Source organism: Zalophus californianus, chromosome X (genome assembly GCF_009762305.2).
Source record: "Zalophus californianus isolate mZalCal1 chromosome X, mZalCal1.pri.v2, whole genome shotgun sequence".
Classification (NCBI taxonomy): Eukaryota; Metazoa; Chordata; class Mammalia; order Carnivora; family Otariidae; genus Zalophus; species Zalophus californianus.
In genome coordinates this window covers 51,658,708-51,684,432 of record NC_045612.1, presented here as the reverse complement: position 1 = coordinate 51,684,432, position 25,725 = coordinate 51,658,708, and the positions used below count along the sequence as shown (strand labels likewise).

The following is a 25,725-nucleotide window of genomic DNA, read 5'->3' as shown; positions in this document are numbered from 1 at the left end:
TGCAAGAAGATGAGCTTGTAACTTTTCAGTCTAAACTATACAGAAATCTAATGCTTTTTAATAAAGATGTGGGGCCAAACATCAAATATATACATATATAGATATATTTATATATGTTTGTGTCTAGGTACATATATCTACCCATCCCAAAGTGTATCTCACTAAGATATTAGCCCAGACAGCTGTGTTCTTTTGTTTTCAGGTCTTTATGTAAATGTGTACTTTAAAGACTTTGTGGGCAGTACATGATATAAATATGTTTTAGGGCCATCAAAATGCAAATTATGGGATATATATATATATATATATATAAAACATCATCATTATCAGATTTATATATAGGATCCAATGGACTTTTCCTTACCAAAGAACTAAAATACTGAATGTTGTGTTATAAAATTATGGGAGTTTTAAACTTATTGTTACTCCCTAATTACTGTCTTTAGAATCGTTATCATACAGGATCACCAGAATATCTGTCATATTATCTCTCTTCATGACTACATATTTTATAAAAGTGTGATTATATATTATCCAATAAATGAATGATAGAATAATTATGGTTATATGGTTCATTATCTTATATCCCTTTCCCTACTTTAAGCTTCTCAGTTCCATATCTTCCTTGTGCAGAGTATTTACAAGTTAGTTCTCTTCTCTGGAAGTCAGTATCATCATCTATAAAATGAGAGGTTAATCTTCATGTAATCCATAAATTCCCTTCCAGCTCTAAAATTCCATGTTCCTGTGGTTATCCCCAAATTATTATATAAGTTCATGAGGTTCTTTTTAAAAATAGATACCTCAAAAAAAAAAAACACTTTAGTGACCTGCATGAATTGAGAACAGATGTGGTATCAAAAATTCCTTTTTGCTTAAATCTTTTCTTCTAAAGATTTTATTTCTTTATTTGACAGAGAGAGTGAGCACAAGCAGGGGAGCAGCAGAGGCAGGGGGAGAAGCACGCTCCCCGCTGAGCAGAGAGCCCAATGAGGGGCTCGATCCCAGGACCCTGGGATCATGACCTGAGCCAAAGGCAGGCACTTAACCAACTGAGCCACCCAGGTGCCTCTTTTTGCTTGAATCTATGATGAGGGATGAACATGTTTGAAAATGTTTAGCCCAAGAAAAGCAAAAGTACAGGGTTAGTTGGTCTTCAGGTTCCATGATAAAATGGTGACTAGTTTAAACTCTCTTGCTGAAGGACAGACAAAGAGGGAGCAAACTATACCGAATCCTGGAGTGGATAATGTAATGGTGCATCTAAAATGCTATAAAAGCTGGAGATGCTTAGGGAAGGTAACCATGTGGTGCAAAATATCAACTAATTTCCCTTCTAGAGTGCTTTAAAGCCAGAGAGTCAAAAACTGGGCTAGTAGGGGAGGAGTGCATAGCAAGATTAGAGCTATTTCTCATAATTCGACAGGAGGGCACTTAAGGCATTTATTTATATATTTATTAATAATTTATTTTTCTGAGCTATGCCTCCCCTCAGGCCTAACCTATAGAATATTGGCATCTAAAGATACAGACATCATCATTGCTCCCAAAGTTAATTTATATGCACAAATGTATATGTAGTTAGTTTATATGTATCAAGATACTATGACAGATTTGATCCCTCCCCTTCCTTTATACTAACCAATTTATAATCTGAGTGTGTCAGAAGCTTGTGAATTATGTCTATTAATCCTTGTAATTGTAGCACATTGTATAAAAATAGACATTCTTTATATATAATCATTAAGTAAATTCAAAATTGAGTTGTCACAGTTGGTGGACACAGACCTAGCTAACATGTAATAAATCATAGGCTCATCCAGTTAGCATCAAATCTGAGTTTTTCTCTAATGTTACATGATGAAAGTCATAGGTGGACAGTAAGGATGACAACCTACTCAAGAAAGAACAAGTTTTAACGTTTGCTCTTTTCTTAAAAGTTTTTCCATAACACATTCAATTCCATTTAAATATTGCAAAAAGCTGAATTGCAAATGTTAATCTAAACATGAATAAAAAATGTTGATATTTTATTTAACCTAAAAATAGTAATTATGGATAGGCTGCCTTTATGATTATCATATTTAAAATATATCATTTTACATTGAGCATTTTGGGAGGATTGTCACTGTGATGTTATAATAAGAAAATTTGTTTTGAGTGCATTAAAAATACAGTGCATGATTATTGCAATATAAGGTGAAAAGTTGTTTGCTTTTGACAGTCTGTCAGTAGATGTAGCCTAGGAAAAAAAGTATGATAGCTGCTTTATATAAAACAGTAGGGGAAGGACACAAGCTCAGAGAATTTTTTTCCAGCTGCTGTTATTAAAGAAATTCTTTTATAGAAGAGAAGCTGCTTTTTTTCTTTCCATTTTTCGCTTCCATCTCTGAATCCTTTGCTTTCAAGTGGCATGCAAGGCGTCTGTGCATGGCAGCCTGTAACTTCTGTTATTTAAACTGCCAACTGTTAAATTGGATTGAGTTGAACCAGAGGAGGAGAATAAGCCCACTGAGGCAAATGCATTTTTACACCCCTCTATAATAAAATAATGTAAGGAATAGCTAGAAAGCTTCCCCAAATTTTCATCTAAAATTGTTAGATTGTAGCTTTTGGAAAGAATCACTATTGACTCCTGTCAGACAGTTTTGGAAAGGAGGTGAAGAGAATTATCTCCTGACTTTCTGTGTGCTTTGTCAAATTAGGCACTTTGAGCAGAAGTACAAAGTGAAGGCCAATGTCAGGGAATGCCTCAAAGCAGGAACTTGTGCTCATTTCCTGTGACTTCCATTTTTTTTTAAAAGAAATCAGATTGAATTGTAAAATGATGGGAATAGGATTGGACACAAACATATTTATTGCAGCCTCAGCAGCCATTACATATCATTAGTGAAAGGATGCAAGGGGTAAGGGGGACCATCTTGATGTCACTTTGATTCTTTTTAAGGACAGATGCATTCACTGATGAGAAATAAACTGACATCTGTAAAATTTCAGAGACCAGTAATACTTTTATGCCTTCTTTTCCTTTAGGTAAACACATAACTTTTTAATACTCATTAATATAAACTGAAAGAATGGGTGATGTTGGAGTTGCTTGTAAGAATGCCAGTTATGAAGTAACTGTGACTTACCAGAATCAGTATATGTCTGTGTCAAATAGTGTATTTTTTTCTTACCAAGGTACATACTATTCCTAATATACCACTTCAGCTAAAGTTAATGTCAAAATCCAGTATTTCAAAGGTGATATGCTTTTTATTAAGAAATATAATTTGATCTTACTTTCTGCCTATAAAAGGCCATAGTCCTTATACATCAACTCTAAAGTTAGTTCCATTTTCTTACTTTTCTTGTTCTATATTCTCCTTGCCAAAGAATCTCTGTAATTGGCTTGCTCTGCAAAGTGTTTTATTTGCCCTTGTGGACGTTAGCTGTTTTAAGGATCTGAATGTATTATAGCAGGAAGCACATGATTTTAGTTCAACTGCCTCTGTGCCCTTACCCCCATTGCCAAATTAATGCTTTCTGTTTTTAGTATTCCAGGGAAGAATGAAATTGCTAAGATGTAACTGGTCATAAGGAGTAACCTAAACAGAGGACCATTCCAGAAAAGACAGTATCTGTGTACCCAGTATGGATCTTGGCCCTGCCCTACTTCTAAGCATCTAACATATTCTCATAGTCATTTCTTCTATGTTGTGATTTTCTTTAAGTGAAGCACTTTTAGATGTCCCATATAGTTTAAAACAAATCAGAAATCCATGTCCTAAATGTTTCGTTAGTCAGAATAATTAAATTGATCAGTTCTGGGAGAAGTGGAGACAAAATAATGGGGTCATTGAAGGAGTCAGACTCTAATGGGAACCTGAGCTCATTCAGATATCAAATCTAATAATTGTTCTACACCTGTATGCACAGTCCCATTGAGCAAATTCACATTAAAGGTTTAGTGGAACACTTTCAATGCTGTGGTCCAAAGGGACTTGCTACTGTTTCACAAGAAAACCCTGAATATTTTTTGGCAATATGTTTTTTTGTGATGTGTTAACTAAGATCTATATGTGTATGTTAGTGCCCTGTCCCTACCTAGGGAGAAAGAAAAGGGAGATATGCATAACTGGGAATGGTTTTCTTGCTATTTAAAGATAATAAAAATGTGCTTCAAGCATTAGCTACCTGGAGGCAGTAATACAAGATAAGGGAACTCACTGGATTGGGGGAGAGTGGAGTTTTATTAAACAACTTATGCAACCTAGTAGAAATGAGGATCATTTAACCCTTTACCTTCATAAAATAAAGTGGTATCAAAATAAAGTGGTATCAATAACCAAACATTTGGTTATTGAATTAGAAAGTAGCAACTAGGCCTTCTGTGTAGTAATGTAGTGTTTCATTTCTCCTATGTCACTATATGACTATAGCAGCAAACTAACTGCTTTTGATTCTTTTACAAGGTATCTGAGGAGAGTTGACAGACCTAAAAAAAATTTTAAAGATCTAAAGAGTGGACAGATGAATTTAACTCTACCCTGTAGTGACCACTGAACTAACAGATCTTCAATAGAACTCTCTCACTGGAGGCTTCAAAGCACACAGAAAAACTAAAAGATTTGCAGTATATACTGAACTATGAAAGACAGATATGGCCAGCCCTCTTTACCAAAAAAGACAATCATAACTGAATTAACTTACCCTAAAGAATAGTTTTAATACACACACACAAACTTATTCATGAATATTATGCTCTAATATTTTCACTTTGTGAATAAACAAAAGGACATATTCATTTGTGTATTCATTCTAATATATTTCCAGGCACCAAGGAAACAGATGCAAATGCCAATCCCTGCCTTTCTAGAACTCACAGTAAAGTGGGGGAGACAGATAGCACAAGAACAGTCACAGTATAAAGTTCAAGCTTAATCTTAACAGATTAGTAGGAGTTTCTTGAGCAGGAAAGGAAAAAGGAAGAGAAGCGTGTTTCAAGAAAGTAAACAGCATGTGTGGAGGCAATAGGAGAGCATGATATATTCAAGGGTGAGCAAGCAGCTCAGCATTACTAAAGCATAGGTGTGAGAAGCTGGTAAAATGAATTGTCTTAAAAGACCTTGGATACTAAGGAGTTGGCTTTTTTTCTTTATTGCATGGGTGATAAGGAGCCATTTCCAGCTTCTTTTCCAGACTCTCCTAACAACATGTAATATTGATGGGGGTGGGGATGAGGTGAGAGGCAGGAGAGATTCAAAAGGGGTCTATTATAAGAGCAATGGAAGAAAGCCTGCCCTAGAAAAATGGCAGTGGAGATGATGATGATGAAGAAATTGATCCAAGAATACTTCAGGAGTTAGAAAGAACTGAACTTAATGAACACTTGAATATGAGGGTGAAAAAAAGAAAGGAGTCCAGCGTGATGGTTGGGGTTTTTTTGGCTTCTTGTTTTCATTTTTATGACTTGGTGTATGATGGCTCTATTAGTTTTCTAGGCCTGCTATAACAAAGTACCACAAACTAAGTGGTTTAAACAATAGAAATTTATTGTCTCATAGCTTGGAAGGATAGAAGTCCAAGATCAAGGTGTTGGCAGGGCCATGCTCCCTCTGAAGGTGCTAAGGAAAGATCTGTTCCAGGCCACCTTCTTAGCTTCTGGTGGTTTGCTGGCAATCTTTGACATTCTTTGGCTTATAGAAGCATCACCCTGATCTCTGCCTTCATCTTCACATGGTGTTCTCTGTTTGTGAGTGTCTATTTCCAAATTTCTCCTTTTTATAAGAATATGTCATTGTTGATTATAGCCTACACTAATGACTTCATTTTAACTTGACTGCCTCTGTAAAGACCCTATTTTCAAATAAAGCCATATTCTAAGGTAATATGGGGGGGCTAGGGTTTCAACATAAGAATTTGAGGGTGGGGACCCAATTCAATCCATATCATGGTTCCATTCATCAAAATAAGGAGACGTGAAAAGGAGAGAATAGGATCAAAGAAAAGGAAATCATTTCAGTTTGGATCTTGAAAGTGAGGTAGGTTCAAAGCAATCAGGAAAAATATTTAGAAGGTGAATGAAGCTGTAGCCTAGAGCCCAAGGAATGTAGAATTGAGATCCATTAGCATAAAGGAGGTAGAGTAGATAGAGTTGAAGTTTTGCAAGTAGGTGAATATACCCATAGAGAATTGCTCATGGAAAGTATATAGAGTAATATGGGAGAGCACAAAGGATAAAACCCTGAAAATTACTAATGTATAAGGAACAAGGAAAAGAATGGTAGTTTATAAAAGAAACAGAAAACGACCAGGCAAAGAGGTAATTTGGAAATTAAGAAAGAGTGGTAATATGCAAGCCCAGAGAGGAGAGAGTTTCGTGGAAGAAATAATTGTCAACAATTTCATGTGAGGTCGAGGAAAATAGCAACTGAAAGAAAAGTCCTAATCCTTTAGGCAAGAATGTGGTATCAATTCAGAATAGCCCCATTCATAAATATAGTCATCATGGAACACAGCCAGTATTTTCAATAGAATCTCATTCTATTTGTATTACTAGAGAAAATAAAAGAATACATTTATTTATATAGTATAACATTTTATACTTATAGAAATTGTATTTTTTTACACGGTCTAGTTATTCTAATCTATAAGAAATTATTCACTGCTGTTTTAGAAGTAATGCATACAAAGTAATGCATTTGAAGTGAAATTCTGATGTGTATGGTTATTGAATTTTGCAACTAGTGCTCAGAATAGGATAAAATAGAGCCTCTCAGAATGAGATTATGATGTGGTTGGTCAGAAGAGAGTCTTCTAAGGAACCATCTTTCCCATCAAGTCATTGTCTGTTTTTATGTGGTCAACATTGGAGCTCTCAGTGCTGCTAAATGTCATTTTATGTACTCCTCCCAAGTCTAACCATATATATCCTTTTCCCTCAAATCCCCTAAAAACACAAAGCTATACAATTAGACCTTTAGTAAAAGAAAGTATTGAAAAGGTAAGGTAGAGTTCTGAGACTATTTATTGGTTCATACAAATATGTGTATAGAGGAACAAATGGTACATTTATATCTGTAAGTCCTCAATAAAAGTTTTGTTCAGAGAAGGAACCAATAGGTATATGTTGAACGGCTATTTAGTATTGAGAAGGCTAGTAAAGAGATAAAAGTGACACATTCTTGAAAAGGCAGTGAAAGATAGTGAAAAGTGTGAAACTGGCTGAAATTAAAAGCTGAGTTGTGTGATATCAGAGTCTAGAGGAAAGGAAGATCAATGAAGGCCAGAGAGGTCAGGAAGGTGAGATTTGAACTGAGCTTTGAAGGATGGGTAGAGTTTAATAGGAGGGTGAAGGCAGAGGTGGACACATAAAAATCTGGAATATGTATAGGTGTCTTTATGGAACAATTATAAAGTCAGCCTAACTAGATTTAAGGGTGAGTAGTAGAAAAGAGGGGAAAATCAGATTGGATATAGTAGGATTTGTGCAAAACAAACAAACAAAAACAAAGTATATCATCCATAAATTTCTCCTTTACTTAGCTGCCACAAATTTTAGAGTCAGATTTATTATGCACATATTTTTTTAATTGAAGTATAGTTGACACACAATGTTACATTAGTTTCAGGTGTACAACATATATTCTCATATCCCTGAGGTACTTCCTTTAGAGTGAATCTGTTCACTTTTATTTTCATATGCCTTTGCAGTGAATTTTAATCTATAAGCCCCCCAATGTCTTTTTGGGAGTTAACTGGTTACAATTTTTAGTGTTGTCATCTTTTTTTTTTTCACCACTTCAAATTTCAGTTTAGCCAAATTAGTCTTGTTTTAAATTCACTGTAGCTTTTTGAGTTGGGGAGTAAGTTCTCTTTTGGAAGACTGTTCTGAAAGGTGTGTTGGAGGATGAGTTGAATGGAGGAAAGTCTGGGTATAGTGATTAATCTAGCCAGTACCTTGTTTCTCAGATTTTAGTAGTGGTAAAATTAGTAGATCTATAGATTCATTTTAATGGGAATCTAATTCTTTTGGATTTTTGGTGATTGAGTTAAAACTATGCTTAATATATTATTACTTAAACATCAACAAATATAAAAATAGGCATAAACTGCCTTAACAATTTTAATAAAACTATAAAACAGATAAAAATAAAATTAACATTAATATGTCTACTGGTGCTCGCTTTTTTAAGATTTATGTATTTATTTTGAAGGGGGGAGGGGCAGAGAGCAAGGGAGAGAGAAACTCAAGCAGACTCTGCACTGAGTGTGGAGCCTGACTTGGGGCTTGATCTCACAACCCTTGGATCACGACCTGAGCTGAAACCCAGGGTTGGATGCTTCACCAACTGCACCACCCAGGTACCCTAATGCTAGATTTTATAGTAGAAAGATTTAGATTTGGATCCAGTTATATATTTTGACTTCACTGATACTAATGCAGAGTCTCTATTGTAGAAGTAGACTGGACAAAATGGTATTAATAACTTTAAGGATTTTTCATCTTAGGATCATCAAGCACCACATTGAATAAAAACTCTGGTATCAAGCAGTTCTCAAATTCCAGTTTTAATAGGGTGTCAACTTGATAATTTTGTAAAGTTGCCTTGCTCACATGAAGACAAAGGTAGGATTGAAATTTTTATAATACGATATCTACTCCATTTATTGCTAGAATTGGGAACAGAAAAAAATCATTTGGGGCGCCCGGGTGGCTCATTCATTAAGCGTCTGCCTTGAGCTCAGGTCATGATCCCAGGGTCCTGGGATCAAGTCCCGCATTGTGCTCCCTGCTCAGTGGGGAGCCTGCTTCTCCCTCTCCCACCAACCCCCGCTTGTGTTCCCTCTCTCGCTGTGTCTCTCTCAATAAATACATAAAATCTTTAAAAAAAAGAAAAAGAAAAAATCATTCAGTGCACATTTACCCCTCTATTTATAGCTAATAAACAATTGCAAGTTGCTCTACAAAGACCACATTCTCATTATAGCTCTGCTTGCATCATGAAGGTGGCATTTACTTCTTTGTCACAGGTCTTTATATGTCCAGCTAACCTATGCCATGGTATGAAAATAGTATCATATTCTGGGATGACTCAACTCTGAAAAATTTTCTTTATGTATAATTGTGAAATTTCATTAGTTCAGTACACCATGATGTTGCTTGGTTTTCATGTAATACAAACAAACAAGTGTATGTATCCATGAGCAATACACTGGTTACTTATAAGTGATAATACAGAATATGCTTATGTCAACATTTTTTACATAAAAGGGAATGCACAAAACTTTAAATATACCTTGCATTAAGAAATAATGGCCTAGTAAGCTTTATTGACTATTTTTTGAATGAAGTTGACCCCAACATTAGGAATTACGTCATGTAATTCATGTCTTTGTTATATTGAACTCTTTTAGAGCAGAAACTTATTCAGGACACCTTAAGAAACAATGGATTTCACTTCTTTCTGTGTGTTCATTCCATTCTATTTCTCTTTCAACCTGTTTATTACCCTCTTGAGTAGTTCCTTTCATCACAAGGTATGTCATGTGTTACTAGCCAACCTATGAATTAGCTGCCATTGAGGGGGTCAGATGCCCATCATTGTCCATTCAGTGGCTTCTTTTGGGAAAAAAAAAGCCTATTCAGTGCTGCTTCCCTAAGTAAAACAATATGAGCATGACAGTTTCACCTAGAAGTGGTGTTAAGCATATCAGATATAGTGACCTGAGTAAAGTGTTTTTCCTCTATGAAAATATCACCTCTTTCATGGTCATGGGAAATGGAAGTATAAATTATATTCATTACCTACCCTTACTCCTCAATCTTCTGTAATATGGCCTCTCCTCCCCCTATTTTACTGAAATTGTTCTCATTATGGTCTCTAATGATGTTCGTATTTCTGATGTAAAGCTGATAGTTTTCAATTTTTATTTTACTGCATCTTTCTACAGCATTTTATACTATTGCTTATTGCATTTTTCAAACTATTTACTCCCTTAGATTCCATAACATGTGCTCAAACATTTCATTCTGTACTTCTCTGAATACTTGCTGTTTTCTTCATGGACTTCTCTTTCTATGGTCATGTCTTAAATATTAGTGTTTTCCAGGAAATGATCATCAGCCCACTGCTCTTCTCACTCTACATACTTTCCTGAGTGACAGCTTCAGTTACCATCTATATGTTAAGTCTCCCAAGTCTCTCATACTCTTTCCAGACCTGTCCCATGAACTCCAGCCTTGTAATATTTAGCTGCCTGCTGGACAGCTCCACATGGATATCTTAAGGGCATCTCCAATTTTAAACATCCTGAACTGAACTCATCATCTTCTCCTTGAGTACAACTCCTCCTGTATGCCCTATCTTAGTTGATGGGACCACGATTTTCCCAAATGTATAAACTAGAATTTTAGAATTATTTTGAACTCTTTATTCTCAGTATTCAGTTAATCCCTAATTCTTGTCTTGTCACCTTTAAGCCCCTCCACTACATGATCACCAAATTGAACTATCTTAACAATTCCACTCCTTATTGTACATGTAAAGTCCAAGAGCCTTAAGATGGCACATGAGACCATCCATTATCTAGATGTTACTTCTCTATCCTGAGCCCATAGTCTCCTGCTTTTAATCAACACTGATTTGCTTGTAGTCACACACATTTTTTTCATCTTTTCTCTCCCATTCCTTAAAGTGTCTCCTTTGCCTGGAATATACTTTTCATCCAGGCTAATTCATCCTCATCCTTTAAGAGTCAGTTAGGACAGGGGTGCCTGAGTGGCTCAGTCGGTTAAGCATCTCTGCCTTCAGCTCAGATCATGATCTAGGGTCCTGGGATCAAGCCCCACGTGGGGCTTCCTGCTCAGTGGGGAGTCTGCGTCTCCCTCTCCCTCTGCCCCTCCCCCATGCTTGTGCTCTTTCTCTTTCTCTAAAAATAAAATCTTTTTTAAAAAATCAGTTAGGACATTGCCTTCTCTAGAAAGGCCTCTCAGAGATGCTTCCCCTAAGGCTTAGCTAAGTGTTCCTTTTCTGTGCTCCTAAAAAGTATACCCCTAATCATAGTACTCACTGTAACTATTCTAATTAGGTTTACATGCTACCCCCCCCCATTTAAGTGAAAATATCTTGAGAGAAATGGCTGAGACTTTTCATTTTTATATCAGGGGATATAATATAATCTAGGTTCTAAAACTGACTCACTGACAGCTGTGTAGCAGACTACAGAAGAAGCCCTAACACATTTCATCAGACTAACTTCTACATGACAAGGCCACAATCGCTTCATACTACCTCCCTTGAAAGAAGAGACTGGCTCATTTATCTATGGCACTGTGCAAGGCACATAGTCACTATTCAAGAAAGGATTATTGAAATAAATTCCAGGCCATTTTTTGGGCAGAGGGAAATTTACCTGACATGGGAATAGACCCTGGTTATGATGGCAAGGCTCCTTCTTTCCAGTGAATAAGTCTACTCGGGAAACCAAATTAAAGGTCATTGGATTACCTCTAGAAAAAAAAATTGAGTGACCAGTTTTACTAGATACATCATTCAAGCCAGGCTAGAATCTCTAGAAATAATCTCTACAAATCTGTTTAGACAACTGAAATGCTAAAGCAGAGAAGTAATAGAAAGCAGCCCAGCAATATTTCTCTACCCACTGGATGACAAGAAAAATAAATAAATTGTTTTAAAAGATTTTCTTTGCCTCCCCAGGGCATAAAAATATCCCAGCCCATGATGTTTTATGAAATAAATAAAAATTCTGAACATTGATAAGTTCTGATTTCCTAACTGATCTTTGTTTTTATAGGCTAATCTGGAAAAGACTTTCTGTTTTCTGTTTGATTCTTTCTCATGTCCCGAAACTGACTAAAACATGTCATCATCTCCATAATGAGGCTGTCTAGACTTTTAAAAATGTAATAAGATCTTGATACTGAAATCTTTGTACTATGACTCTTATAATATCAAATATAAATTTAGTCTGTATCAGATACCATTCTGGTCCTTTTACATTATTGCCTCATTTAGTCCTTGTAACTATTCTTTTAATTATTTTCATGTTCACAAAGGGGAAAATAAGTTTAGGAAAACATAGCTATTAAGTGACAGAACAAAGATTTGAACTTCTATCTGTAATAAAGTGTGGCTACCTGTTGGAGATAGAAACGACTTTTTGTTTGGACTGCTGACCAGTTCTTGTGTGTGTGTGTGTGTGTGTGTGTGTGTGTGTGTGTGTGTGTGTTTCATGTCTATCAAAAGATTAATATGGGCCAAGTAATTCTGTTGATACTCTACAATGTAAGTACTATTATTATCATCATTTTGCAGATGTGGAAACTGATGCTTAGGAAAATTCATTTTGCAAATACATAAATGTGAGGGTGGCCCATTTTATTAGAAAAACTGTGTCTAGTAATATACATTAATAAGTTCAAAGACTACATATACCAGTTAGCTTAACTTTATTCCATCATTATATCTTGTATCAGTACAAATTGTGGTAAGAAAGAGTATAATGCTTTATGCCAAGAATCCGCACTCCATCCCCACACATTAACCAGGAAGAATAACCCAGTATGCATGTCTTTTTGAAAATGGGTCAGTATTGTTTACCATCAAAGGACAGACTTATTTTAATTTCTCATCTGTAGGTAACATGTTGCTACAAAGCAAGTTTTAAGTCCATTTGATTTTGCCATTGAAGTAAAACTCTACATAGATGCTGTTATGACATACCTCCTTATCTTTCTGTATTTTTACTAATCTTCTTGGAGAGAGACAATGTCTAGGTTTACTTCTTAAGAATAGAAGTTTTAGAATTTTGAATGTAAAATTCATGAAATACTTTCATAAATGACAACAGTGTATAAAGACAAATGTATTTGTGCTCTAAAACCAGCAGACTTGTTAGCCATTACTTTCTGATCAGGGAACATTCTATGGCCCTTATTTAAGCAGGACAGAAAATGGTACCTGATTTCTGTCTTTTTTTTCCCATTATAGTATACTTAGTGATAGTATAATCAATAATGAATTAATTCAGATTATTGAATCCTAGACTGCTTTTTAAGTTGAGAACAATATGTGCTTTTTATCTGAAACCTGAAGATTTTACATCCTACATAGGTTGTTTCCCTAATTTGCCAAGTTAATCATGCTCAATGCCAAAAATTCAGACATGGAAAAATATAAAAAAGGAAAAAAATAATCATGATCCCACCCTTCAGAGATAACTACTGCTTTTATTGGTGTATATTCTAACAAACTCCTAAAAGTTGTAATTCTTATTTTCAAAAATAAGAATATAAAGGGCACCTGGGTAGCTCAGTTGGTTAAGCATCAGATTCTTGATTTCGGCTCAGATCATGATCTCAGGATTGTGGGTTTGAGCCCCATGTCGGGCTCTGTGCTCAGTAAAGAGTCTGCTTGTGATTCTCTCTCTCCTCTCCCTCTGCCCCTCCCCCAGCTCATGCTTGCTAAATAAATAAATAAATAAGATCTTTAAAAAAAAAAGAATAGAATTTGCTCTTTTGTAACTTGCCTTTTCCACGTTATAATGTGGACTTCTTTCTGTCAAGCACATATAGATCTGTATGATAATTTAGAGTGGCTTCATTGTATCCCTGTGTATGTGGGTTCCATCCTTCATCTAATTTCATGATGGACAGGCTATTTATGATTTTCACTAGTATAAATAATGTTGCAAAGAACACCGATGTACAGCCATCCCTATTTATGCATTTGTCTGATAATGCAAGGACTGGCTTTATCCAGTAGACTTAAAAATCAGGAAAGATTCTTTGAGAATTCTTATGTGAGAAGTAAGTTGCTAGTTAATAGCTATTTTTACTCATCTATAGGCTTGGTCTGCAGTCACGTTGTACATAGACTGTCTTAGAAACTAAAATTACAAAAGAACTTCTCTCAGTTATGAATATGACATTAACAAGCTGTGTTGTAACTCTGTCCTAATTGCTCGTATTTAAAACAACTGCTGACAGGCTTCTACTTAAGGGACAGTTTATGTTTTTAAAACAGTGGCACTGGCAGCTGCTAAAGTGTCTGTGATATTAACCATACAGGTTGCCTTTCTCCATACAACTGGTTAAGTAATTAAGTATAAGCTAACATGGGGAACACAACTAATGGAAAGCACCTGTTTATAGACCCGCAAATTATAAGTTGTAGATTAATATCTTCTCTTCTCAAAATCATAGCCAGTGGCATATTTCTGTAATCTGGTGCTTTGGGAAATAGAGGCATCATGCAGGGGAAACCCTGCCATTCCTGCCTTACTATAGAAGCCAGTGAGCTCATATAACCCAGGAGTACCTGGGGCTACTGAAGCTGTGGAGTTGGGCTGACTACTCTAAAACTTCCATCCTCAGCAAGAAGTAGGTAGTCCAGACCCAAGAGATAGGTTGTACACTTTAAAAACAAAAGGAGTAGATACATAATCTTGTAGTGATTCAGAAACAAAAGCAGATGACAGGTAAGTATATTCTAGGTCAGCATATCAGCAACAGAACTCAGGCAGATCACAAACAACTGCCACAGAAAATGACAGTATTGTCTATCATATAATCAAAGTTGGAGAAATGGCTGATACCTAATAATCTTAGTCATAGGGATCTATGTCACACATGGAGTAGAAAGGCACAGAGATGACAGATGGTAGGAATGATTTGACCCTGTATCCACACTGTCATTTCAAAGCTAGTTTATTTGCACCAACCCAAATGGTTGCTCAAGCTCTCATCCTTGCCAGGTACTCTTGGCCCAGGTCACTACAATCTGTGTATGCCTTAATCAGCTCTTCCCTGCCACTCTTGATAGTGCTATCTAGGCTTCAACAACAGAACCTAACCAGATGATTCCAGAGAGCCCCATTTCTGCTGGGTGTTTTTTTCTTCCTGGGTTTGTTTTGTTTTTCTAAACAGAACTGCTGTCTTTGTAAACCATTCAGGATTGTTTTTCAAAAAATATTAAAATTAAAATCGTGTTTATATAAACAACTATCACTACAAATCTGGCCAATTCAATATATGTCCTTTTATTATTTTCTTCCTTTTCCTAGAAAAAAGATTAAATATATATAGACATTCTGATTCCCCCTTTATACATCCATTGCTTTTCATGCCCCCCCATAGGAAAAATTTGTTAAATAGTCAGCAATATAAGAAACTAGAACTCATTTTTTCTAATCAGAAATTAGCAGCTATCTTTCTATTTCTTCTTGTTAAGATCCCACCTATACTTTACGGCCTAATTGGGATGAAGTTTTCCCTGGCCCCCAACTCCTGCACTCAAGGGATTATGGTTTTTCTCTTCTCTGAACTGCCATCATACTTAAACTGTAATAGATGCTGTAAGAGTCACATATTTTATTTATAGTTGTTTGTACATTTTTCCTTTCTTCTCTGATAACTTATAAGAGTGTCTATTATGGTACTTTGCAGATAGTTTATGCAGTAAAAATTTGTAGGTGGATGGAAGGAAGGGAAGGAGGGAGGCAGGGAGAAAATGTTTCCTTTCCTTTCTTTATATTTGGCAATTTATATTCCCTGTGTGTTAAGCATTGTAGCAGAAGGTGAATTGAAGGGTCAGTTCCTGATTCATTGCTAAAGATTGGATGATTACTTAATCAACGGACAGTTTTTGAGAAATTGCTATGTGTAATCCACTGTGAAAGACCCCTGAGCAGCTCTGTTATCATTTGTGTGGTTTCTATTGGTTTGTTCTTCAGTGTAAGTTTCACACATATGATTTACTTGATTTTTCTAACTCTTTTCTAGCACTATTCATATTTTTATATGTTGTTTCCCATATTTTCCAGATATGTAGGCATCATTATCAGACTTTCAACCTCATAGAAAGAAAATGTGTCTTAAAGCCCAATTTCATGTCCTAGTAAAGAAGCAAACATAATGCATGGCTAAAGTACAAAACCAAGGACATTTAAAAAAAATCTATTCACTAGGTTTGACATTGAGTCCAAAGATAATCAATAGCAAGGTCTATGGCAGTTGAAATACTGAACAATATACTGATTTTTCTTCTGAGCCACATTTTTGTAAAATCCTTCAAAATACTCAAGTTATCAATTATGTAAATGCTAGTCATTTAAAATCCCAGGAGGTTGGTTATACATGTTATGAAAATACCATGTTTGTGATAGGTAAAAGTAAGTCTTGCATATTTTCCACATTTGTAGCTTAATATGGATTGTTTTTAATGCCTTGAGATAATATTATACTCAGTGGTTTTACTTTTATCACATATTTCAATCTTTCTAAAGTTGCTATAATTGAGTTTGTTTGATAGTGTACCTTTATATTACTACAAGACTTGATAGTTTGCAAAATATGAGGTTCATAATAGAGATAGAGAATAGAGTTACTACCTGGCAGGGAGGATAAGAAGAAAGTGAAATATAGAAAAGTGATTTAATCTCACTACTGCAATGTTGTAAAATATAATTTGTTTTTCACCTAGCACAGCAGAGTTTCATACTGATAACCAGCTACTGAATTAATAAATCCATTGCAACTATTGAGACTTTTCCTTTAATAACATAATGAATGCTGAGCATTAAGAAGAGAAAAAGAAACATATTCTTTGTACAGATGTTACCTCTCCCAGATCTATATCCCTAAGCATAGGAAGAATACCAACATCATACCCTGAGCAATATCAGTATGATAATAATTTGTGCATCTCAATTAGAATACTGTATTTTCCACACAAAAACATGCTATTTTCTGGAACAGATTTGCTTATTTTCCAATTGGAAAGACATTTAGGGGTCTGTTTTGTTATCATTACATGTGCTTAACTCCAATTACATTTAATGGGAGTTGTATATCTATAGTCACAGTAGCCTCTGAACTACTTTAATATTATTCCTTTCCATTACCATTCTCATTAAAATAGCTTTTCATCTCTTCTCCCAACATGAACTACCACGGTAATCTGGGTTTCTGTTTTCGTTGCATGGATTTATTTGCATGTGATGAAGGATTATACAACATGACCTGATTCTAGCTTCAAGAACATTATGATGTCATTGAGATTAGAATAGGGCTAGAACTATTTAATTTTTAAGTAGAGGTAATTAATTGGCTTCTAGACATCATTTTTGCACAGTGACCTATATATACAATTTTACTGGAATAAAATAAGTTGATATAGTTTAATACTGTTGGTATCTGGTGGAAGTCAAATTTGTGAAATGTTATAAAATATATGAGAAAATAAGGTTTACAAACTTGGAAGCACTAGACTTTTTGAACAGCCAACAAAACTATATCCTTAATTCCAATTCAAATTTTTGACAAGGCAAAAATAATAAGAATAAGCATATTAGAAAATCTCTTATAGAATTGATTTTGCTCTTTTCCTTAGTGCTGGCCTGTGCTGTATTTCCAGAAGAAAAGTGGTCAGCTGGTGGAAAAAGTGATCAGAAGACAGTGAAAGAGTCTTGTTAAGTCTTTAAGAAAATGAGAAACCTAAAGAGAACTCTTAAAAACATCATTAGGGATTTTAGAGTCACTTGACTCATTGGCACTCAACAAATAGACATCTGCCTATCCTTACTAAGATAACCTGGTTAGTACCCACTGGGTTTATATTTCAAGCTGTGTTGTTTTCAAGATGTGTGATTATAACATGATGTAGAGTTCCAAAATGTTCCCTAAAAATACATCTTTGAAATGAAAATATAAATTATAGAAGATTATTTCTACCAGATATTAAAATATATTATGAATGAAATCAGAAGGTATTGGCACAAAAATAGTTGGAAAGATGTTTAGGTCAATGGAACAGAAATGTACACTAGTATAGATAATTTAACATGAAAAAAGGTATCATGAATCAGTGTAGAAATTCATGATTATTCAACAAAGGGTTCTGGGACAACCCATTTTCTCTCTGCAAGAAAAGAAAAAAAAAAAAGAAAACAAGAAATCAATGTGGAAACTTGCCTGACATTGTACAACAAAATAAATTCTAGATTGTTTAAATAGATAAATGTGGAAAAAAAACAAACCTTACAAAACAAGAGACAGTTGAATGTTAATCAGATGTCTCTGGCTAGAGAAAGGCTTTCTAAACTTAAAAATAAAAGAGCAGATCACAGTGTAAAAGACCAATAGATTTAGCTACTTAAAGAATAAAAATGAGTTCCAATCTGAGATGGTTATATTGGAAGACCCTGACGTCACCTCCTGCAGAGACACCCTGAATCTACACCTACATATAGAGCAATTCCTCCTGAAGAACTGAAGGCTGACTGAACAACTTATGCACAACAAAAGACAGAGGGACCGCATAGAGAATGGCAGGAGAGATGGAGGCATGGTAATCATGAGAACCCCACCCCTGATGCTGCAAACTGCAGTGGGGAGGGATAGTACTGAGGGACTGGGAGAGGATTCCTCCACTCTGGGGCACAGAATAAAAGCTGCAGCTTAAAAGGAAACTAGAATATAAAAGAGCCAGCCCTAGAGCATCTGCCAAATGGCAGGGAAGCTGCTGGAACACTCTCTGGGGTCAGAGGTGCTGGCAAGTGCCATTTACATTTACATTTCCTCTCCACTTTGATAATGCAGACAGAAGCAGGGTCCAGGTACCCTAGCCCAGCCTCCCACCTCAGTGAGTCCTGTGCCCCTAGTCCACATCAGCCTCAGGCCCCCAGTGTGACCCCAGTGAAGCACATACAGGGACACCGAAGGCCTGCACCCAATTCAGCTCCAGAAGACTTGCCATGACACCCCATGCATGGAGCATCTGAGGACTTCCCAGCCAAGGACCTCCTGCATGGAGTTGCACAAAGACATCCTGCCCTTTGCCCACCTAAGCTCCACCCATCCCACCAGGATATCCCCTGCATGGAGCACCCCAGGACCACCTAGCTCATTCCTGCCTCAGCTACTGCCATCCAGCCATTGAGCCGCCTGGACAGAACATCGTGGAACCTCCTGGCCCATGCCTGCTTCTGCTCCAGACATCTTGCCAGGGTGCCCTTAAGAGGAATGCCCCAGGAGCCCCAGCCTGCAGTTGCTTTGGCTCCAGCTGTCCTGCCAAGATACCCTCTGTGTAGAGAGCCCTGGGACCCCTAGCCCACTTCAACTGCAGCCATCCCACTAGGGTGGCCCTGGTGCATAATGCCCCAGGACCCCCAATCGGTGCCTGCTACAGCTCCAGCCAGCCAGCCAAAACAACCAGGTACACACAGAGATTTCCTACACAAGGCCCTTCCTTTAAGACTAGGATAAATAACTGTTCTATGTAATTCATAGAAACAAGCACAGAAAGTCAAAACAAAATGAGGAGACAGAGGAATATGCTCCAAATGAAAGAACAAGACAAAACTTCAAAAAAATAGCTACATGAACTGGAGATAAGCAGTCTACCTAATAAAGAGTTCAAAGTAATGGTCCTAAAGATGCTCACTGGACTTGAGAGAAGAATGGATGAACTCAGTGAGAACTTCAACAAAGAGATAGAAAATATAAAAAAGAACCAATCAGAGTTCAAGAATATAATAACTGAAATGAAAAATACACTAGAGGGAATGAATAGCTGATTGGAGTATGCAGAAGAAGAGATCAGTGATCTGGAAGACAGGGTAATAGAAAGCACCCAAGCTGAACAGCAAAAACAAAAAATAATTTTAAAAAAATGAGGACAGGTAGGGCACCTGGGTAGCTCAGTTGGTTAAGCATCTGCCTTTGGCTCAGGTCATGATCCCAGGGTCCTGGGATCGAGCCCCGCATTGGGCTCCCCGCACAGCGGGGAGCCTGCTTCTCCCTCTCCTGCTCACACTGCTTGTGCATGCATACACACTCTCTCTCTCTCTCAAATAAATAAATAAAATCTTTAAAAGAAATAAAATTAAAAATGAGGACAAGTTAAGGGAACTCTGGGACAACATCAAGTGTACAATCACATTATATGGGTCCTAGAGGAAGATAAGAGAAAAAAAGGGGCAGAAAGCTTATTTGAAGAAATAATAGCTGAAAACTTCCCTACCTGGGGAAAGAAACAGACATCCAGGTCCAAAAATCACAGAAAACCCCCAAACAAGATGAACCCAAAGATGTCCACACCAAGACATGTAATAATTAAAACATCAAAGATTAAACCTAAAGAGAGAATCCTAAAAGCTGCAAGAAAAAGCAACTAGTTACATATAAGGGAAATCCCATATAACTGATTTTGCAGTAGAAACTCTGTAGGCCAGAAGAGAATGGTACGACATATTCAAAGTGCTGAAAGGTAAAAACCTGCAGCCAGAAATGCTCTACCTGGTAAGGTTATCATTCAGAATTGAAGGAGAGATAGTTTCTCAGACAAACAAAACTGAGAGTTCATCACCACTAAATTGGCTTTACAAGAAATGTCAAAGGGACTTCTTTAAGAGGAAAAGGCCATAATTAGAAGAAAATTATGAAAGGAAAAAATTTCATGAGTAAAAGCAAACATAGAGTAAAGGTAGTAGATCAGTCACTTATAAAGCTAGTATAGGCTAAAAGACAAACGTATTAAAATTAATTTTATCAGGGGCACCTGGGTGGCTCAGTCATTAAGCATCTTCCTTCGGCTCAGGTCATGATCCCAGGGTCCTGGGATCGAGCCCCGCATCAGGCTCCCGGGGAAGCCTGCTCAGCAGGAAGCCTGCTTCTCCCTCTCCCACTCCCCCTGCTTGTGTTCCCTCTCTCACTCTCTCTCTCTGTGTCAAATAAAAAAATAAATAAAATCTTAAAAATAAAATCTTTAAAAATAATTTTATCAAAAAATAGTTAAGGGACTCACAAGTAAAAAGATATAAAATATGACATATACATAAAACATGGAGGGGAGAGTAAAAATGTAGTGCTTTTAGAATGTGTTTGAACTCAAGCAACCAACAACTTGACTGCTATATACTTAAGATGTTATAAATGAACCTCATGATAACCAAAGTCTATGGTAGGTACAATAAAAGAGAAAGAGAGAGAGAGAAATCCAAGCATAAGACTACAGAAGGTCATCAATCACAAGGGAAGAGAACAAAAGAAGAAAGGAACAGGGAAGAAATTCAAAAACAATCAGACAACAGTTAACAAAAGGGCAACAGTACATACCTATGTATAATTACTTTAAATATAAATGATCTAAATGCTCCAATCAAGATATAGGGTGAAGGAATGGATACCAAAAAAACCACTTGTTTATATGCTACCTACGATAGACTTGCTTCAGACCTAAAGACACATGCAGACTGAAAGTGAGGGGATAAAGATCTTTCATTCAAATGAAAGTGAAAAAAATGGGGTATTAATACTTTATCAGACAAAACAATTTAAAACAAAGACTGTAAGAAGAGACAAAGATGGACATTACATAATGGTAAAGATCCAACAAGAAGATATAACAATTGTAAATATCAATACACCCAACATAGCAGCACCTAAGTACATAAAGCAACTATTAACAGACATAAAGGGAGAAATTGAAAGTAATACAGTAATAGTAGGGGACTTATTAAACACCCCATTTACATAAATGGATAGATCATCCATACAGAAAATCAATAAGGGAACAGTAGCTTTGAAAAACACATTAGACCAGATGAACTTATCAGATATATACACAACATTCCATCCAAAAACAGCAGAATACACATTCCTTTTAAGTGTGCATGGAACATTCTCCGGGATACATCACATGTTAGGCCACAAACCAAGTCTCAATAAATTTAAGAATATTCAAATCATACCAAGAGTCTTTTCTGACCACAACGTGTAAAACTAGAAATCAGTTATAAGAAAAATACTGGAAAATACCCAAGCTCATGGAGGCTAAACATGCTACTAAACAACCAGTGGGTCAACCAAGAAATCAAAGAGGAAATAAAAAAATACATGGGAACAAATGAAAATGAAAACACAACAGTCCAAAATATTTGGGACACACCCAAAGCAATTCTAAGAGGGAAGCTTACAGCAATACAAACCTATTTCAAAAATAAGAAAAATCTCAAGTAAATAATCTAACCTAATACCTAAAGGAAATAGAAAAAGAAGAACAAACAAAACCCAAATTAGTAGAAGGAAGAAAACAATAAAATTAGAATAGAAATAAAGGAAATATTTTCTAAAAAATTTTAAATTTAAAAGACCAATGAAACGAAGAGCTGTTCTTTGAAAAGATAAAAAAAGATTGATAAACCTTTAGACAGACACATAAAGAAAAAGATAAAGGACTCAATATCAGAAATGAAAGTGAAGTGACAACCAACACCATGGAAATAAAAAGGATTATAAGGGACTGCTACAAAAAGTTGTATGCCAACAAATGGGACAACCTAGAAGAAATGGATAAATGCCTAGAAACATACAATCTTCCAAAACTGAGTGAGGAAGAAATAGAAAATCTAAACAGACTGATAATGAAAATAAATCATTAATTTTAAAATGTGCAACAAAAAAGTCCAGGGCCAGATGTCTTCACAGGTGGATTCTCTCAAACATTTAAACAAGAGTTAATACCTATTCTTCTCAAACTATCCCAAAAAATAGAAGAGAAAGGAAAGCTTCCAAATACATTCTTCAAGGCTAGCATTATCCTTATACCAAAACCTGACAAAGACACTGCCAAAAAACTTACAGGCCAATATTCCTGATGAACATAGATTCAGAAGTCCTCAACAAAATATTAGCAAATCAAATTCAACAATATACTTAAAAAATTATTCTCCACAATCAAGTAGAGTTATCTAGTGATACAACAATGGTTCAATATCCACAAATCAATGTAATATATCACAGTAACAAGAGAAAGAATAAAGACCATATGATTATTTCAAGAGATGCAGAAAAAGCATTTAACAAAATTCAACAACTGTTCATGATAAAAAAAAATCTAATCTCAACAAAGGTTTAGAGGGAGCATATGTCAACGTAATAAAGGCCATATCTGAAAAACGCATAATGAACATCATACCTAATGGTGAAAAACTGAAAGCTTTTCCTCTAATATCAGAAACAAGACAAGGGTGTCCACTCTGGTCACTTATATTCAACAGACTACTGGAAGTCCTAGCTGCAGCAACCATACAAGAGAAAGAAATAAAATACTTCCAAATTGGTAAGGAATAAGTAAAACTATCATTATTTGCAGATGGCATATTACCATATATATAAACAACTCTAAAGATTCCACCAGAAAACTATTAGATAATAAATAAATTCGGTGAAGTTGCAGGATATAAAATTAATATATAGAAATCTATTGCATTTCTTTTTTAAGATTTATTTATTTATTTTAGAGAGAGAGCATGACCAGGGGTAGGGGCAGAGGGAGAGAATCTTCAAGCAGACTCCCTGCTGAGCAGTGAGCTCGACTTAGGGCTCAGTCTCATGACCCATGAGATCATGACCTGAGCTGAAACTGAGAGTTGGACACTCAACCAGCTGGGCCACCCAGGTGCTCTGAAGTCTATTGCATTTCTGTACACTAATAACAAAGTAGCAGAAAGAGAAATTAAGAAAACAATCCCATTTACAACTGCACCAGAAAGAACACCAAGGAATAAATTTAACCAAGGTGAAAGACCTTTGTACTTTGAAAACTATAAAACATTGATGAAAGAAATTGAAGACAACACAAACAAATGGAAAGATGTTCTATGCTCATAGCTTGGAAGAACCAATATTTTTTAAATGTTGATAACTACCTATAGCAATGTACAGATTCAGTGTAATCCCTATCAAATAACCAGTAGTATTTTTTTCACAGAACTAGAACAAATAATCCTAAAATCTATATGGAATCACAAAAGACCCCAAATAGCCACAACAATCTTAAGAAAGAAAAATGAAGCTGGAGGTATCACAATTCCAGATTTCAAACTATACTACAAAGCCATAGTAATCAAAACAGTATGGTACTGGCACAAAAAGAGACACATAGATCAATAGAACAGAATAGAGAGCTCAGAAATATACCTATGCTTATATGGGCAGTTAACCTATGTCAAAGGAGGTAAGAATATGCAATGGGAAAAAGTCTCTTCAAAAAAGGTGTCGGGAAAACTGGTCAACAACATGCAAAAGAATGAAACTGGACCACTTTCTTGCACCATACAAAAATATAAAGTCAAAATTGATTGAAGACCTAAATGTCAGACCTGAAACCATAAAACCCCTAAAAGAAAAGATAAGCAGTTCTTTTTTTTTTTTTTCATTTTTAAAGGAGCCTCCATACAGTCTTCCAAAATGGCTATACCAATTTACATTTCCACCAACAGTGCTAAGGGTTCCCATTTCTCACATCCTCACCAACACTTGTTATTCCTTGTCTTTTTTTATACTAGCCATTGTGACTGGTGTTAGGTCATAACACATTGTGGTGTTGATTTGCATGTACCATACTGTTCAGTAATTTTACTACTGAGTATTTACATGAGGAGAAAGAAAACACTAATTTGAAGAGATATAAGCCCCTATGTTTATTGCAGCATTATTTACAGTACCCAAGATATGGAAGAAACCTAGGCATCACCTGATGAATGGAGAAAGAATATATATATATATATACGTATATATATATATATATATATATATACACACACACACACACAGACACACAATGGAATAATAGCCATAAAAAATGAGAACACACCATTTGTGACAACATAGGTGGACCTATAGAGTATTACACTAAAGTGAAATAAGTCAGACAGAAAGACATATAGCATGTGGTTTCACTTATATGTGGAATCTACAAAACAAAACAAATGAACGAGAAAAAGCAGAAATAGAAACAGACTCATAAATACAGAGGACAAACTGGTGTTGCCAGAGCAGAGGGGAGTAGGCAGATAGGCAAAAAAGGGGAAGAGTATTAAGAGGTACAAACTTCCAGTTATAAAATAAATAAGTCAGGGGGATGAAAAATACAGCATAGGAAATATAGTCAATAATATTGTAGTAACATTGTATGGTGATAGATGATAACTACACTTATCATGGTGAGCACTGCATAGTGTATAGAACTGTCAAATCATTGTGTTTTATACCTCAAACATTTAACATTGTATGTCAACTATAATTGAGTAATAAAAATAAAAAATGTAGAGTATAATGGAAAAAAAAAACCATATGTTCCTAAAAACCCACAACACAAACTAAATAGGTAATCAACAAACTAAGAAAATAGTTCTAACAAATATTTACATTGGTTACTATCTTTAATACGTAGATTCTAAAATAAAAACAAAAGCAAAACCTAAGACCCCAGTAGATTAATAGCCAAGGGGCCTGGCCAGCATTTAAAGGAAGATATATAGATAATAACATATAGAAAATTCCACTTTACAAGGATTTGAAGAAATACAAAAAGAATAAATCAGATACCATTAATCACTTTTCATTTTAGCACATTTTAAGAAGATTAATACCCAACAATGTGATAACACAAATTAATGTACTTACTGCCAGTTGGATTTAAATTAATACAACTACTCTGGAATTCAATTTGGATTTAATTTTGCATATGTAACAAAGCCACTTCCATACATGGTATATATAAAGATACAAGGATGTTCATGGTGAGGCTTTTATAATAGAAAAAAATGGGAACAATTTAAATATCTAGCAGTAGAGAAATGGTTAACCAAACTGGTGTATTTATACAAAATAAAAAAGATTATGTGACCATTAAAAATCATGTTTTCAATATC

The 25,725-nt window shown here is 35.6% G+C and overlaps 1 protein-coding gene across 4 annotated transcripts in view; it reads left to right on the top strand.

Annotated features, from left to right (window-relative positions):
* Positions 1-25,725, top strand: part of DIAPH2 (diaphanous related formin 2) — a 956,101-nt gene that overhangs the window by 910,910 nt on the left and 19,466 nt on the right. Inside the window, exon 27 of one of the 4 annotated variants that reach the window (XM_027607473.2) lies at positions 17,400-17,608. The exons of the other annotated variants lie outside the window; for them this stretch is intronic. Within the exon in view, the coding sequence (XP_027463274.1) occupies positions 17,400-17,482 (83 nt within the window). The 3' untranslated portion in view covers positions 17,483-17,608. Of the gene's footprint in view, positions 1-17,399; positions 17,609-25,725 lie in introns of those variants that run through there. 4 annotated transcript variants of the gene reach the window in all.